Source organism: Podarcis liolepis (assembly GCF_965112155.1).
Source record: "Podarcis liolepis genome assembly, chromosome: 2".
Taxonomy (NCBI): Eukaryota; Metazoa; Chordata; class Lepidosauria; order Squamata; family Lacertidae; genus Podarcis; species Podarcis liolepis.
The window spans coordinates 84958404-84971098 of NC_139555.1; the positions used below are offsets into that span (position 1 = coordinate 84958404).

A 12695-nucleotide genomic window follows, 5' to 3' on the forward strand; every position below is an offset into this window, starting at 1 on the left:
CCAACCTAGCAGTTCGAAAGCAAGTCAAAGTGCAAGTAGATAAATAGGGAAGGTAAACGGTGTTTCTGTGCACTGCTCTGGTTCGCCAGAAGCGGCTTAGTCATGCTGGCCACATGACCTGGAAGCTGTATGCTAGCGCCCTCAGCCAATTAAGCGAGATGAGCGCCGCAATCCCAGAGTCGGTCACGACTGGACCTAATGGTCAGGGGTCCCTTTACCTTTAATCTTACTGGGGTTACACCCACGCTGTATATTTAAAGCATATTGGACCACTTTAGCAGTCATGATTTCCCCCAAAGAATCCTGGCAACTTTAGTACCTATACCCATCACAGAGGTACAATTACCAGCACACTTAAACTCCAGTTCCCAGGATTCTGTGGTGGTGGGGAAGCCAAACCTGTTCAGGTGGTATAAGGGTACTTTAAATGTATGGCATGGATGTGGACCTGCACCACAGGAACAAACAATATAGGCAAGTATGTTTTCATATGTTTTCCCACATTCTGTGCTTTCGGATTTCCAATATATCTGTCAAATATCCTCCATGGGAAACCAACTAATCTACTACTTTAAAAGGTTAGCTGAACAACGGGGAGTAATAAATGAATCATCAGCAATTTGCTGAGATAAAAGTTAGTCATGAATTGCAATTAGCCTCTTACAGCATGCAAGGCCAGCATTAAGAAGGCCCTGGGCTCACATGTGAACACATGAGAAGAATCCTACTGCATATAGACCCATCTAGGTCTTCTTCCTGTTTCTTACAGTGTTGGTCAGCCAGACGTTTTTAAAAAGCCCAGAGGGTTCACCACATCCTCTCTCCACTCTCAAAAGCCTCTCGTAAGCTGTTTGGTGAAGCTCCAAGCAGCCAGTTGACAAAAGCCACCTTTGCATTCTCCCAGCCAGATCCCATGCATGTGATAGCCTGTCCACTTTCCTTCTCTCTGCACCCTGCTCCTTGGCTCACGGCAGCTGCCTGAAACAGCCTTGCTCAGTTTCCGGTTCCAATTTCCCTCCCTCCATCATCCTGACTAGAGTGATATTCCAGATCTCCTTCCTCTTCCCAGACACAGCTCACACTCCACCCCTTATGTATCCTGCTCCCCTTGTCTTACCCATCTGGTACTTGCGCCAGCCTTTCTAGTGGCCTTTCTAGTGGCCTGAGTGAGATAGCCCACCCACAAGTGGCAGACTTTGAGGTCCTGTTTGAGGAGCCGCAAGTTCTAAACGACATCAGGAACATTGTGTTTTTACTGCGGGGAGTGGGCACTGTTTGGATTGTGTGTCTCAAACAAGGAAATGCCTACCGTATTTTTCGCACCATAGGACACACCAGACAATAGGACGCACTTTGTTTTAGAGGGGGGAGAACAAGAAAAAAAAATTCTCCCCCTCTCTGCCCAGCGCCCCTTCAGTGAAGCAGCAGGAGGCGCTGCACAGAGAGGGGGAGAACTTTCCCCCTCTTGTTTTCCCGCTCTAAAACAATGTGCCGTTTAAGGTGCGTTCAGGCAGCTACCTTGGAAGCCTGGAGAGCGAGAGGGGTCGGTGTGCACCGACCCCTCTCGCTCTCCAGGCTTCAGGATCCTTTCGACCTGCTCTTTGGGGCTGGCGGGGGGAAGCCCACCACCAGCCCCAAAGAGCAGGTCAGGGAGCAGCGGAAAGGCACAGTGGAGAGGCTCCTGCCATAGCCGCGCGTCACCTCTCCAGCCGGGAGAGGGTCGCGGGGCTATGGATTCTTTAGCCCTGCGCGCGCTCTCCCGGCTGCAGAGGTGACGCGGGGCTGTAGAGGCTCCTGCCATAGCCGCGCATCACCTCTCCAGCCGGGAGAGGGTTGCGGGGGGCTGCTTTAGCCCCGCACGCGCTCTCCCGGCTGGAGAGGTGACGCGGGGCTGTAGAGGTTCCTGCTATAGCCACGCGTCACCTCTCCAGCCGGGAGAGGGTCGCGGAGCTATGGTGCCTTCGCTCCATAGGACGCTCACACATTTCCCCTTCATTTTTGAAGGGGAAAAAGTGCGTCCTATAGAGCGAAAAATACGGTAATTCATTTCTACACTTGGGTGCTACAGTTGAAAGAGCAGTAAGAATCGCTGTTCCTTAACCTCGTGGAGGAAATTAGGCTAATAAGTACACATAGGATTGCAAGCTGGGAAAGGTTATTCTGCCACAATGCATAAGCATCTTATGAAACCAGTGAGCGGGAAGGACGACTGACAGCAGGAGAGTGTGATGGGATGGTGGGGGCTGAGTCAAAGCAGCAGACAGGTGAAAGGTGTCTGTGGAGAATGACAACCGAAGACACGGTTGAAAGTAAGGCTGTGTGTGCATTACTGGCTTAAAATGCAGTTAAGTCATTCTTTTTTTCAACTCAGATGCCGGTTTGGAGAAAAATGCATCAAAATGCAGTATTTCATAAGAAATGTCAGGACAGATACAGAGCACATATGAATTGTGGCTAATGATATATGCATACCGCTTCTCAAACCAGCAGTGAGAGCACACTGGATGAAGTAAACAAGAGTGTGTACATGTTCTTAGAGGAGTGGAGGCACAGGGAATATGTACAGGCCTCCATAACAAGCACAGGCAGTATGGGTGGAAGAGTACACCATAAATGCTAGAAGGCTCTGCGACATTCCTCACCTGCGGCGTCCAACCTCCCATGACGTACAGCCTGTTTTTCACGGTTACTGCAGCATGGCAGGCCAAGGGCACTGGGAGGGGAGCCAAGGCCCTCCAGTTTTCTTGCTCCATTGAGTACTTCCCCACACAGTTTGTGATATGGTATTGGTTTTTCAGTTTCATCTGACCTCCTGTGATATATAGGTCATTATGGATGGTGCCTAGAGCATAGAGCTCACGAAACTCTGCAGTACACAGACTTTGCCAAGAGTGATTCCCCCGACTGTTGTACCTGTAAAGAAGAAGAAGAAGCTAATATTAGAATAGTCAGGGCAACAGGTCAAATCGGAAACATTTATACCTAATCCCTCTCTTTATGTGTCATTTTTATTTTCCAACAATGACAAGCAATGCAATTCTAAACATGTACATTTGGGAAGAATGGCAAGATAGAAATTTAATAATGATAATATGATGATGATGTATGCTCAGAAAGAAGTACTATTGAGCTCAATGTGTCTCTCTCCCAAGTACGTAAGTGGGAATAGGATTGCAGCCAAATTGTGCCAAAACAACTTCATACCTTGGCACACTTCTACCCCAAAATGATTGCAATATATATGCCACATGTTTGTGTTGGGTTTATACAGCGGGTGGGTGGGTGTGAATCTGTGGCTCTCAAGTTTGAGGTGCTGCTACTGGAACACAGAGCCCTATTGCAGGTTGGAACCAGGATGCCTAAAAGTGTCTCATCCTTTATATACCAACCTGACCACTGCACTCTGTCTGAGAGGGCATCCTGCATACCCCCTCTTATCAGGAGGTCCGTATCTGATAAGACAGGTCACCCGTTTTGCCCAATGTCAGAATAAGTTCTTAGCAAGGCAGCAGCTATCTTGCAGAATTCCCTCCCACAACATCTGGAGGGCATCAGAGTAGGGAAGGCCAGTGGAGAACATACTGACTATTAGGAGGGTGTGGCAATATCAGCGGGAAGGAAAATTTTCTGTCAGGAAAATTCTTCTGTCTTCTATCCTGTTTTTTTAAGAGGTAGAAAACAGAATGAGCAGTGTGTATACCTAGCCTAACTGAGATTACTTCAGAATAATTCCTCTTGATTTTGTTGGGATTTATACCCAACCTCAGTTTCCCTTAAAACATCGTGAAGACTTTCAGTAGTAATGATACTATTGAGTAAACAAGAATAAGAGCACTAAACTTGCCTGTGATTCAACAGGGATTAAACCATTGCAAAAGGAGGAGGAAAAAACAATAACTAGTAGCCTATGGAATTATTTGTGGCACATAGAGGGCACTCTAGCCATTGTTATCAATGAATTGGGCTACGAAATAAAAGATTTAGTCCACAGCCTGTAGAAATTCCACTTGAGTGACTGTTGATTTGTATTTATATTGTACATAGTGTACTAAATATACTGCAGGAGTCAAGGGGAACTCTGTAAAAGCCTGTGTCTTGGCAACAACATAGCCACCCAGGCAGATATTTTATACAGTATAATAAATAAACTGGTATTGGTGAATTAAATAAAATAAAAATAAAACTTATCAGATGCCACCAGTATAAGTCAGATGAAGAATTATAATTGTCCGAAATCTTTCATAAATTCAGTTACATATGGTATCTTTTTAATCAGCACTGTTATGAAATAATGGATCTGAGGTTAAAGCCCAAGAAAGAGGCTGTTAGTTTGCCAGCCTCTGAAGTTAGGCAGAATAGCAGAAGATCAGAGGAAGAGGTTTAGGCCGCACAGCATTAAACAGGCATTGGGGTGAGTGTTGTAGCCCTTAAACCTTAACTTCTATGCACACATGGTAATTTGAAGTTTATGATGGGGTGCTAGTTGTATTTAGTTTCTTCACGTCAGAGGATACAAACCTATAAATTTCAATTTTCTTGGTCTTTTGCCTAGACATTTTGGCAGCGCTTGCCTCCCCAGCCACAATGATATCATTATTCTCAGTAACCACACCGGTGCAGACGCATCCCAAGCCTTCTCCATATTTCGGAGAGGAAACAAAGTACGTCTTTTGTGTAACAGGAGCATAACAGAAACTGGCATCGCCGTAGTTGCCATGTCTTGATCTGATGCCCTGCGAGTTATTGCCAACGCAAAGCAGAAGGGTAGTGGTCTCCATGCCATAGCGAAGGGTGAGAGAAGGTTGGTTGGTTTTCTTGATAGTTTCTAATGCTCTCTCAATCATCTCACTACACAGTGCATTACTGAGAAGCACCGTGTTTCTTTTCCGAGCTTCGACCAGGAACGAAGGGCTTACAAGCGCTAGCCTGACTTGCTTCAGGAGCTCAGAGAGGTGATCTGCTCGCAGTTTCCTGCTGTGGTTAACCCATCTGAGGACTAAATCCAAAACGCTCTCTTCCCTGGACACATTCAGGTCATCTGATCTTATCAGATTTAGCAACTGCTGCATTTCAACCTCCAGTATTTCTTCATGCAGGCTCACCTCTGCAAAGTGCAGGTACAAATACCTCCTGGCTTGATCGGACAGCTCTTCGGCCCCAATGTGCTTGGCAAAGTAATGGATTCCCACGCAGTTGGAAGCATCCATGTGCTCCATCATGTACGCCTGACACATGCTGGAAACGTCATCCATCTGCATGAAAAATGCAGTGGTGGCCACACCCTGAACATTGGAATTAGTGAGGTGCAGCTCAGCTGTGTACATGTAGTGGAGAAGTATGGACACACTCTCTGCTGACATGTCATGCAGCTCTACTTCTTTCTGTGTGCATTCAATCAGGCCGCAGGTAAACATGGCTTTGAAGTAGGGGCTGAAAGCAGACAGCATCAGTTTGTGGCAAGGGAACTTTTCACCTTCAGCCACCAAAACCACATCAATCATTTCCGATAAATCTCTCATACTTTTTATTTGATCCAGTAAATTCAAGCTATGCCGCTGCTTCCTTTTACCCTCGGACTTGTAATCCATGCTAAACATTTGGGTGTTGTTAAGATCTTCTCTTGTACTTGCTTGAGGTTTGAAAGATATGCTATTGGCATATCTAATACGTAGCTTTGAAAGTGAAGTTCCTTCAGTATGATGTTCCTGGAAGGGAGAAGGAGAAACATGTAATTTTCTTATGTGAACAAATCTTCAAATTGTCTGACAATCAAGTTTTACTGTTACAGCCTAAAGGCAGTAAATATTTTGAGAAGATGAATTTGCAATATATAATTATTATTATTTTTGCAAATTTAGGATTTTCCATTTCTGGTTGAACAACAACAAAAATCCAGTGTTTTTCCACTCCAGATTTTGAGGATTGAACAATTTGCACCAGGAGCTGGTTTCATTTATGTCCTTTGTCAGTGACAAGATCCTGAATAATGCATTACTATAGCAATATTTGAACAAATATGCAGAATATTCATAGTGTGAATGTTAAGAATTCATGAGAATATTGAGACCCAGTATATAAATCTGGATTCTAATGGATAAATTCTGCAGTCTCCATCCATCAAAACCCATGCATTTTTGTAAACCATTCACTAATTCATACATCTATGCCTACTTAAAAACACATTCTTTTTCCTATTTAGTTTCCAAATCCATTGAAGATTCCGGCAAGGAAACATTGGTGCAGAAACCTTGACTGGGCATTAACTGATGCTGCAACTTTGCTCTGACATCCAGTGTCCAATATAAATTGTTGTGGGCGAAAACTCAGCTAATGGAAGTGTTTTGATTCTACAGCCTATGGGAAACAATGCACAAGCTCTTCGCTGTAATCACAAGTAAAGGCTGAGTGCTTCTATACTCACAAGTCCAAATCCTTGTATTGGGCTGAGGTGGAGAATCTGTCCTGCAACTCCAATAATCACTGAGCATTAATTGTACCATGTTTTTAGGTTTCTTAATGTTTAAAAATGCCTTTAGATGTTTTTGTTTTTGTTAATTAAATGAGATTTTATTTTGAATATTTTTTATCACTTTGGTGTTTGCTGTCCCGCACACCTTTGGGAGGAAGGTTAGGATATACATTTAATTTTTGTTACTGTATTAATGTAAGGTTACCAGATTTTTTTTCAAAGAATCCGGGGACACTTTTTTAACAAAAAAAGAGAGGAATATTTTTTAAAGTTATTAAAAAAATATATTAAGAAGTAATATCTTCTCTTTTGTGGTCTCTTCTGTCGCACAGCCTTCCTCTGGGCCCCAACCTGCTCTCTTGGAGTGCTAGCCGCAGTGGAGTAGGCTCAGGTTGGGCCTGGGCTCGGCCATGTGTCCTTGCCCTCCGGTGCTCTCCTACTTCTCATCCTCAGTGGCGCAGCAAGGTCGGGGCTCCCCTCTTTTTTCTCCTTCCTCTTTCTCTCTCTTCCTTCTCCTCCTCTCCTCCTTCTCCCTGCGTCAGCCCCGGAGTGTTGCTGGGCTCTTGCTCCCGGCATGATTTGGGTCCGGGGGGGCAGCGGTTCCCCCAGTTGACGCGGCATGTGTCCCCAGTTCCCCCTCGGTGGCGGCAGCAGCAGTCTCAGCAGCCCGGAGCCAGCCTGGTAGCGCAGTTGGCTCTGGCTGGCTTCAGGAGCTGCTCACTGCCATGGCATCCACCATTTTGCCTCACCAGAAGTCCCCATATGATGTGTCTTGTGCTGTTGAACCAATCACACAACATTCATTCCCTACTAATAAATCTACACCATTTAAAATATAAATCCAGGGACATTAAATGAAATCCGGGGACAGATTTGTAAATCCGGGGACTGTCCCCGGGAAACGGGGACGTCTGGTAACCATATATTAATGATACTGATGTTTGCTGGGGCTGATGGAAATTCAGCACATTCTGGAGGAATACAGCCTCCCAAAAGAAAGCGCCTTGTTCTAGTTTAGCTCTCTTCCTCAATAATGAAAGAGGAGGGTAGCTAGATTTTGTTCAAAGAACAGTTCCTGGAGACAAATTGCCAAAGAGCTATTAATACATGAAAATAAGACTCCCACTGAAGTAACATTTTGATAATATTTTGCATTAGACATCCTGGATTGAGGGAGCTTCCTAGGTAGAGCTGAGAATTCAACAGCTCATAGGGGGGAATGAAGAGAAGGGAAGACAGGGAAGAACAATTTTTTCTTCATCATCTGATGGTTATGGACTAATATAACAGCACATCTAATAACGAGGAGAGAATTACAAGGCTGGATTGGGGACCTATAAACCATACTATTTTGGACATGAAGGTTGCCATGGGAGACAAAATGCTGGCAAAGATGTAAGATCACGGTCCTGAGCAAAACCTAATTCTCTCACATAATGAGAACAGCACAGTTGTCACTTTTTCATACATGCATCCCAAAATGCTCTTGGTTAACTTGCCAAAAGGAAATGGCCCACCCTGTTCAGTCAGACTAATTCCCAAATGGGTGTGCATACGGTTGTTGAAGCCATAAGAGGATAGCATGCTTCTCCCAGGTGTGTGATTTCTATATTCTCATGTAATTAGATTTCTCTCTCTTTTTGATCTTGGTTACATAAGATAGAAAGCATTTTGGGAGGGAGAGGAAGAACCATGCTAGCCCCATATTGGCGAAAGGACATGCTGGAAAAAGAAAAACTGAGAAAGAAAGCTAGGAATGGGACCTGTAGAAAACAGCTTGCCCTCTTCCTTCTGAATTCTCACCTTGCAATCAAACCCCTTTAAAGCACATGGTCTCCCTCAAAGAATCATGGGAACTGTAGTTTGCTAAGGGTGCTGTGAACTCTGAGGGGGTTAAAGTAACCCGTTCCCAGGATTCTTTCAGGGAAGCCAGGACTCTTAAAATGTTAAAGATGTGTGCTTTAAACGTATGGTGTGGGTGTGACTCCTGAGAAAGAAGCTCAATTTCTGAAAGCTTGGTTCAGACCCCAAGATCTGTTAACTCTAGCTATAAACCACAAATATGGAAGACTTATTAGAATGTATCTCATAAAATTAAGTCATGAAACTTAAATTTTATGAGATAACAGGGATCAAGCATAATTTTGGGGAGGCCAGTTCAAAGTTGTGACTCCAGCCTGCTCCCACAAACACCTGAAGTTTTTTCTCTGTCCATGGCCCTGAGTGGAGGAGAATTTATCCAAGGAAACGTGGAATAGCAAGAAACAGTTATGATTTGTTCTTCAAAACTATATTACAAACATGTGCCTAGACCTGGGGTTTATTAGGACCCTCAAATCTATTCCTAGAATATATATTGAGCATAGATAGGGGGTGGGGTTCTAAGCAGTGCATGCTCAGTGGACCCTAATATAGTGGTACCTCTGGTTAGGAATTTAATTTGTTCCGGAGGTCCGTTCTTAACCTGAAACTGTTCTTAACCGGAGGTAAGGGTAAAGGGACCCCTGACCATTAGGTCCAGTCGTGGACAACTCTGGGGTTGCGGCGCTCATCTCGCTTTATTGGCTGAGGGAGCCGGCGTACAGCTTCCGGGTCATGTGGCCAGTATGACTAAGCCGCTTCTGGCGAACCAGAGCAGCGCACGGAAACGCCGTTTACCTTCCCGCCTATTTATCTACTTGCACTTTGATGTGCTTCTGAACTGCTAGGTTGGCAGGAGCTGGGACCGAGCAACGGGAGCTCACCCCATCATGGGGATTCGAAACGCCGACCTTCTGATTGGCAAGCCCTAGGCTCTATGGTTTAGACCACAGCACCACCCTAACCTGAGGTAACGGGGCCTCCCGCTGCCGCTGTTCTCATCCTGAAGTAAAGTTCTTAACCTGAGGTACTACTTCCAGGTTAGTGAAGTCTGTAACCTGAAGCATTTGTAACCCGAGGTACCACTGTAGGTGCAGCAGGGTTGTGCATGGGTAACAACCCATGAGGTATTTTCTGTGAGTTTGCTACAGCTAAGGAGTGGAGGAAAATGCTTCACTATCTGCAAATACGTTGGTTCTCTGGGTTTGCACTAAATTTGCTCCAGTTTTTTGTTTTTTTTAAAATCAATACAGGGACAGTTTCTTTATGTACTGATGCAGTTCGGTACCTGAATGAAATATAGAAATCCTTCTCTGTGTCTAATGAATAGCACAATACAATAATGAACAGTAAAATGTAATATGGTATGGCTTTCAGTTTTAACTCCCTGCTTTGTTGTAACACCATCATTTCCCTAATATGCTAATTGCTAAGGCTTGAAAGGCTTAAAAAACCTTGCTTTACTGTGTATAATACAAACACTTGAAATACCACATTTAAAGAAAATAAAGAAAGAAGGCTACATTCTCCCTTTTTATTACTTTTATTGGTTACCCTTTGTGTCCTGACAATGTTAATTTCGTTTTCCTTCTAGTAAATCTGCTTTAAATTTAGTAATTATTAGGGTAGTTAACACAGCATGCTTTCCCATTCTTTAACAAAACCCCTAGCAGTTGTGCTTTGGCAACACTTTGTAGATCTGCTCTCCAGGACTACTGTTATGAAATACCCCAAAACATTGTGCAGAAATAGAGCATTAAGGCGGCAATACAGGTGACTCTCAACTTATGCGGGGGTGACATTCTGGGGCTAGTGTGTAAAGTCAAAACTGTGTATAGTCAAAACAAATTGGGGTCAATGGCAAGTGGGATTGTCAAAGTTTTTTCTTCCCTAGATGCCTGCCCTGTTTTTGTCTCCTTTCTGCCCTCTTTAATTCCCCACCCACTTTCTTGCCAAGCACATAAGCTGAATGCACACATGTTAAATGCATATATAAGTTGCGTGTTACCTGTATTATATCTGTATTATTACTTGGGAGTGGGTCCCATTGAATTCAATGGGGCTTACTCAGTGCTTTTTTTCTGGGGGTACTCAGGGGTGCACAGTACCTACACCTCCCTCCCAAGTTAAGGGCCATAGCTGTGGAGTCAAAGAGGAAGTCTGGCTCTGTGATCTCTGCTCCAGACAAGACTAGTTCCTAGTCTGTTGTCCACCTCACACTCTAATGGCACAACCTCCAACTAGGAAAGGAGAAGTGGTCTGTCACCTTTTAGAAGCATCACTAACTAGTAGTTTCTGTGGCGATGAGTCATATGGACTCTAGTTCTGCACAGTGGTACTTAACAGTCTTGGCTAGGGCCATTAACTTAACGAAGAGACTATTTTGACCACTTTAGTAGGCCCCCTCTCATCTTGCAGATATAAAACCACAGGTTTGGAGAAGATTGAAAGATGACACCCAGACTACCCCATGCTACAAGAAGACATTTTGGTCATCTCTAGTATAAATAACAAGTTGATTCACAGCATAAAGACACCTGACATTTCCAGTGTCCCTGTTAGCTAAGGGACTCACAAGTCATATGTGGCAACTGTATGTTCCATCATACAACGTACAGTGAAACACTGGCACTACACAACTTTTGTCACTGGCTCCTGTGAAGGGGCAGTTTTCAGCCTCTTAATTTCCTTCAGTGGTATGAAAACTCTTATTTACTCGGCTGTGTACACACAATAAATTTAAAGCACTTTATCCCCCCTCCCCCAAATAAGCCAGAGAACTGTGGTTCACAGAGCTGCAAAATCCTAGTCCCCAGGATTTTGAAGGTAATGTGTATTAAATGTGTACACATTAAAGTAATGTGTATTATATGTGCATGGTGTGCATGCAGCCTTACTTTGCATTCCCTTCTTGCTGGCACTGTTTGACCAATATGTGTAACCTTAAGCAATTCTGTCAGACTCAGGTACTCTACACCCAAATTAGAACTCCCATATCGGCAATAGAGCAATTATGCATCTAAGTTTGTATTGTGATCTCACAGGGCACAATAATATACTCAATCTGAGTCTGTAACTCCATGGCTGTAGCTGATAAATCATCTGCAAATATTTTCTGTGAAAACATTTCTCTAGAAATTGGTGTTGATTTCAGTTTCTAGGCTTTCTGTAGTTGCCTTGTTTGATGTCTGTAGCCCTGGAACCTAATAGTTTAATGCTCCTTCAGTCTCATTCAGGCACAGATATTCTAATCTTGACTTCAGTTTCAGGCAGTCTCATGCAATCTCAATGGCAGTTCTGTATAATTCATCATGCATTTGATGTACAATATGGCTTCATATTGAAGTACTGCAAAGAAACCTTATTGAATGGCTGCCATTGTCTGCCATGCTAGATTCAAAGTGTTCCCATATGCTGGCACCCTCATCTCTGTGGAACGCAGTTAAATTTTTCCTTTTGTTTCTCAAGGCCTAGTTTAGGCCCGTATTCCCATCACAAATATAACCACATCACTTCCCTGCCACCTAAAGCTCAGCCTTGCCACCACATTTGTATCCATTTCCAAAAGAGGCATATTTACCTTTTTCTCTCGGCATTTCTGTAATTTCTGTTACTTCTGGGTTTTTCCTGCTTTGGGGGACCGGGTGGGAGGAGTAGAGAGGTACAGACAGAGAGGAGGAAAAGCAATCCTCCTTTTGCCTGGTGCATATACCAGAGTCACATGTGGATGGAATGAAAGCCAGAAGATATAAATAGGCTTGGCTCAATATTATTTGACTTGGCACTTTGAGAGAACTGTATTAATGTCACATCGCGGGGGCACATTGGGACTTGGTGAGACAACTCACCACCTGGCATTTGTGCTTCCCCTGTCTAAATTGACATGTAGCTATAAAAATAAAATGGTGAACCAATTTTAAGAGAACTGGGACTTGGAGCTGGACTTTATTAACTGGGGCAAGACAGCCTTGCTTTTGCTATACTGGTGGGGAAGGACTGTGGTGGCCATGTGCTCAACTTTACAGAGGACAATCCTCTATTTGTGCTCATGCCTCACTCTCTTCACATTGGCCTAGTTTGCATGTCAAAGCATGGCTTAGCGTGAACATGCAGGCTCCCAGAGAGGAGCTAAGCCAATGTCTGGTTTAGTGTATTGTCCAAATCCAGACCCATGGTTTAGCTCTCTGCAGGCTAACCATGAGCTGTCCTTAAGGCACAGCAACAAAGATAACTGGGGAGGAGCAAAGGAACCTGAACACATTCACACAAAGATATGGTTTGATTTAGCATGATATAGAAACCAGTCCATACACAAAGGTTGTGTAGACGCTGCACGTTTAAAGTGTGCCACCCCTAAGAATCCTGG

General features: G+C 44.1%; 2 protein-coding genes across 4 annotated transcripts in view; one reads left to right on the plus strand and one right to left on the minus strand.

Annotated features, from left to right (window-relative positions):
- The window catches only part of KBTBD12 (kelch repeat and BTB domain containing 12), a 55186-nt gene extending 42945 nt beyond the window's left edge, over positions 1 to 12241 (minus strand). The window contains exons 1-4 of one of the 3 annotated variants that reach the window (XR_014522467.1): positions 11910 to 12241; positions 4519 to 5705; positions 2038 to 2913; positions 219 to 1305 (exon numbers count right to left, since the gene is read on the minus strand). Coding sequence is in view for 2 of the 3 variants with exons in the window: in XM_083489319.1 (XP_083345445.1) it covers positions 2643 to 2913; positions 4519 to 5597 (1350 nt within the window). In the remaining variant the exon portion in view is untranslated. The remainder of the gene's footprint in view (positions 1 to 218; positions 1306 to 2037; positions 2914 to 4518; positions 5706 to 11909) is intronic. The other 2 variants (XM_083489319.1, XM_083489320.1) reach the window with 2 other exon arrangements.
- The window catches only part of MGLL (monoglyceride lipase), a 160555-nt gene that overhangs the window by 40897 nt on the left and 106963 nt on the right, over positions 1 to 12695 (plus strand). The window lies entirely within an intron of this gene.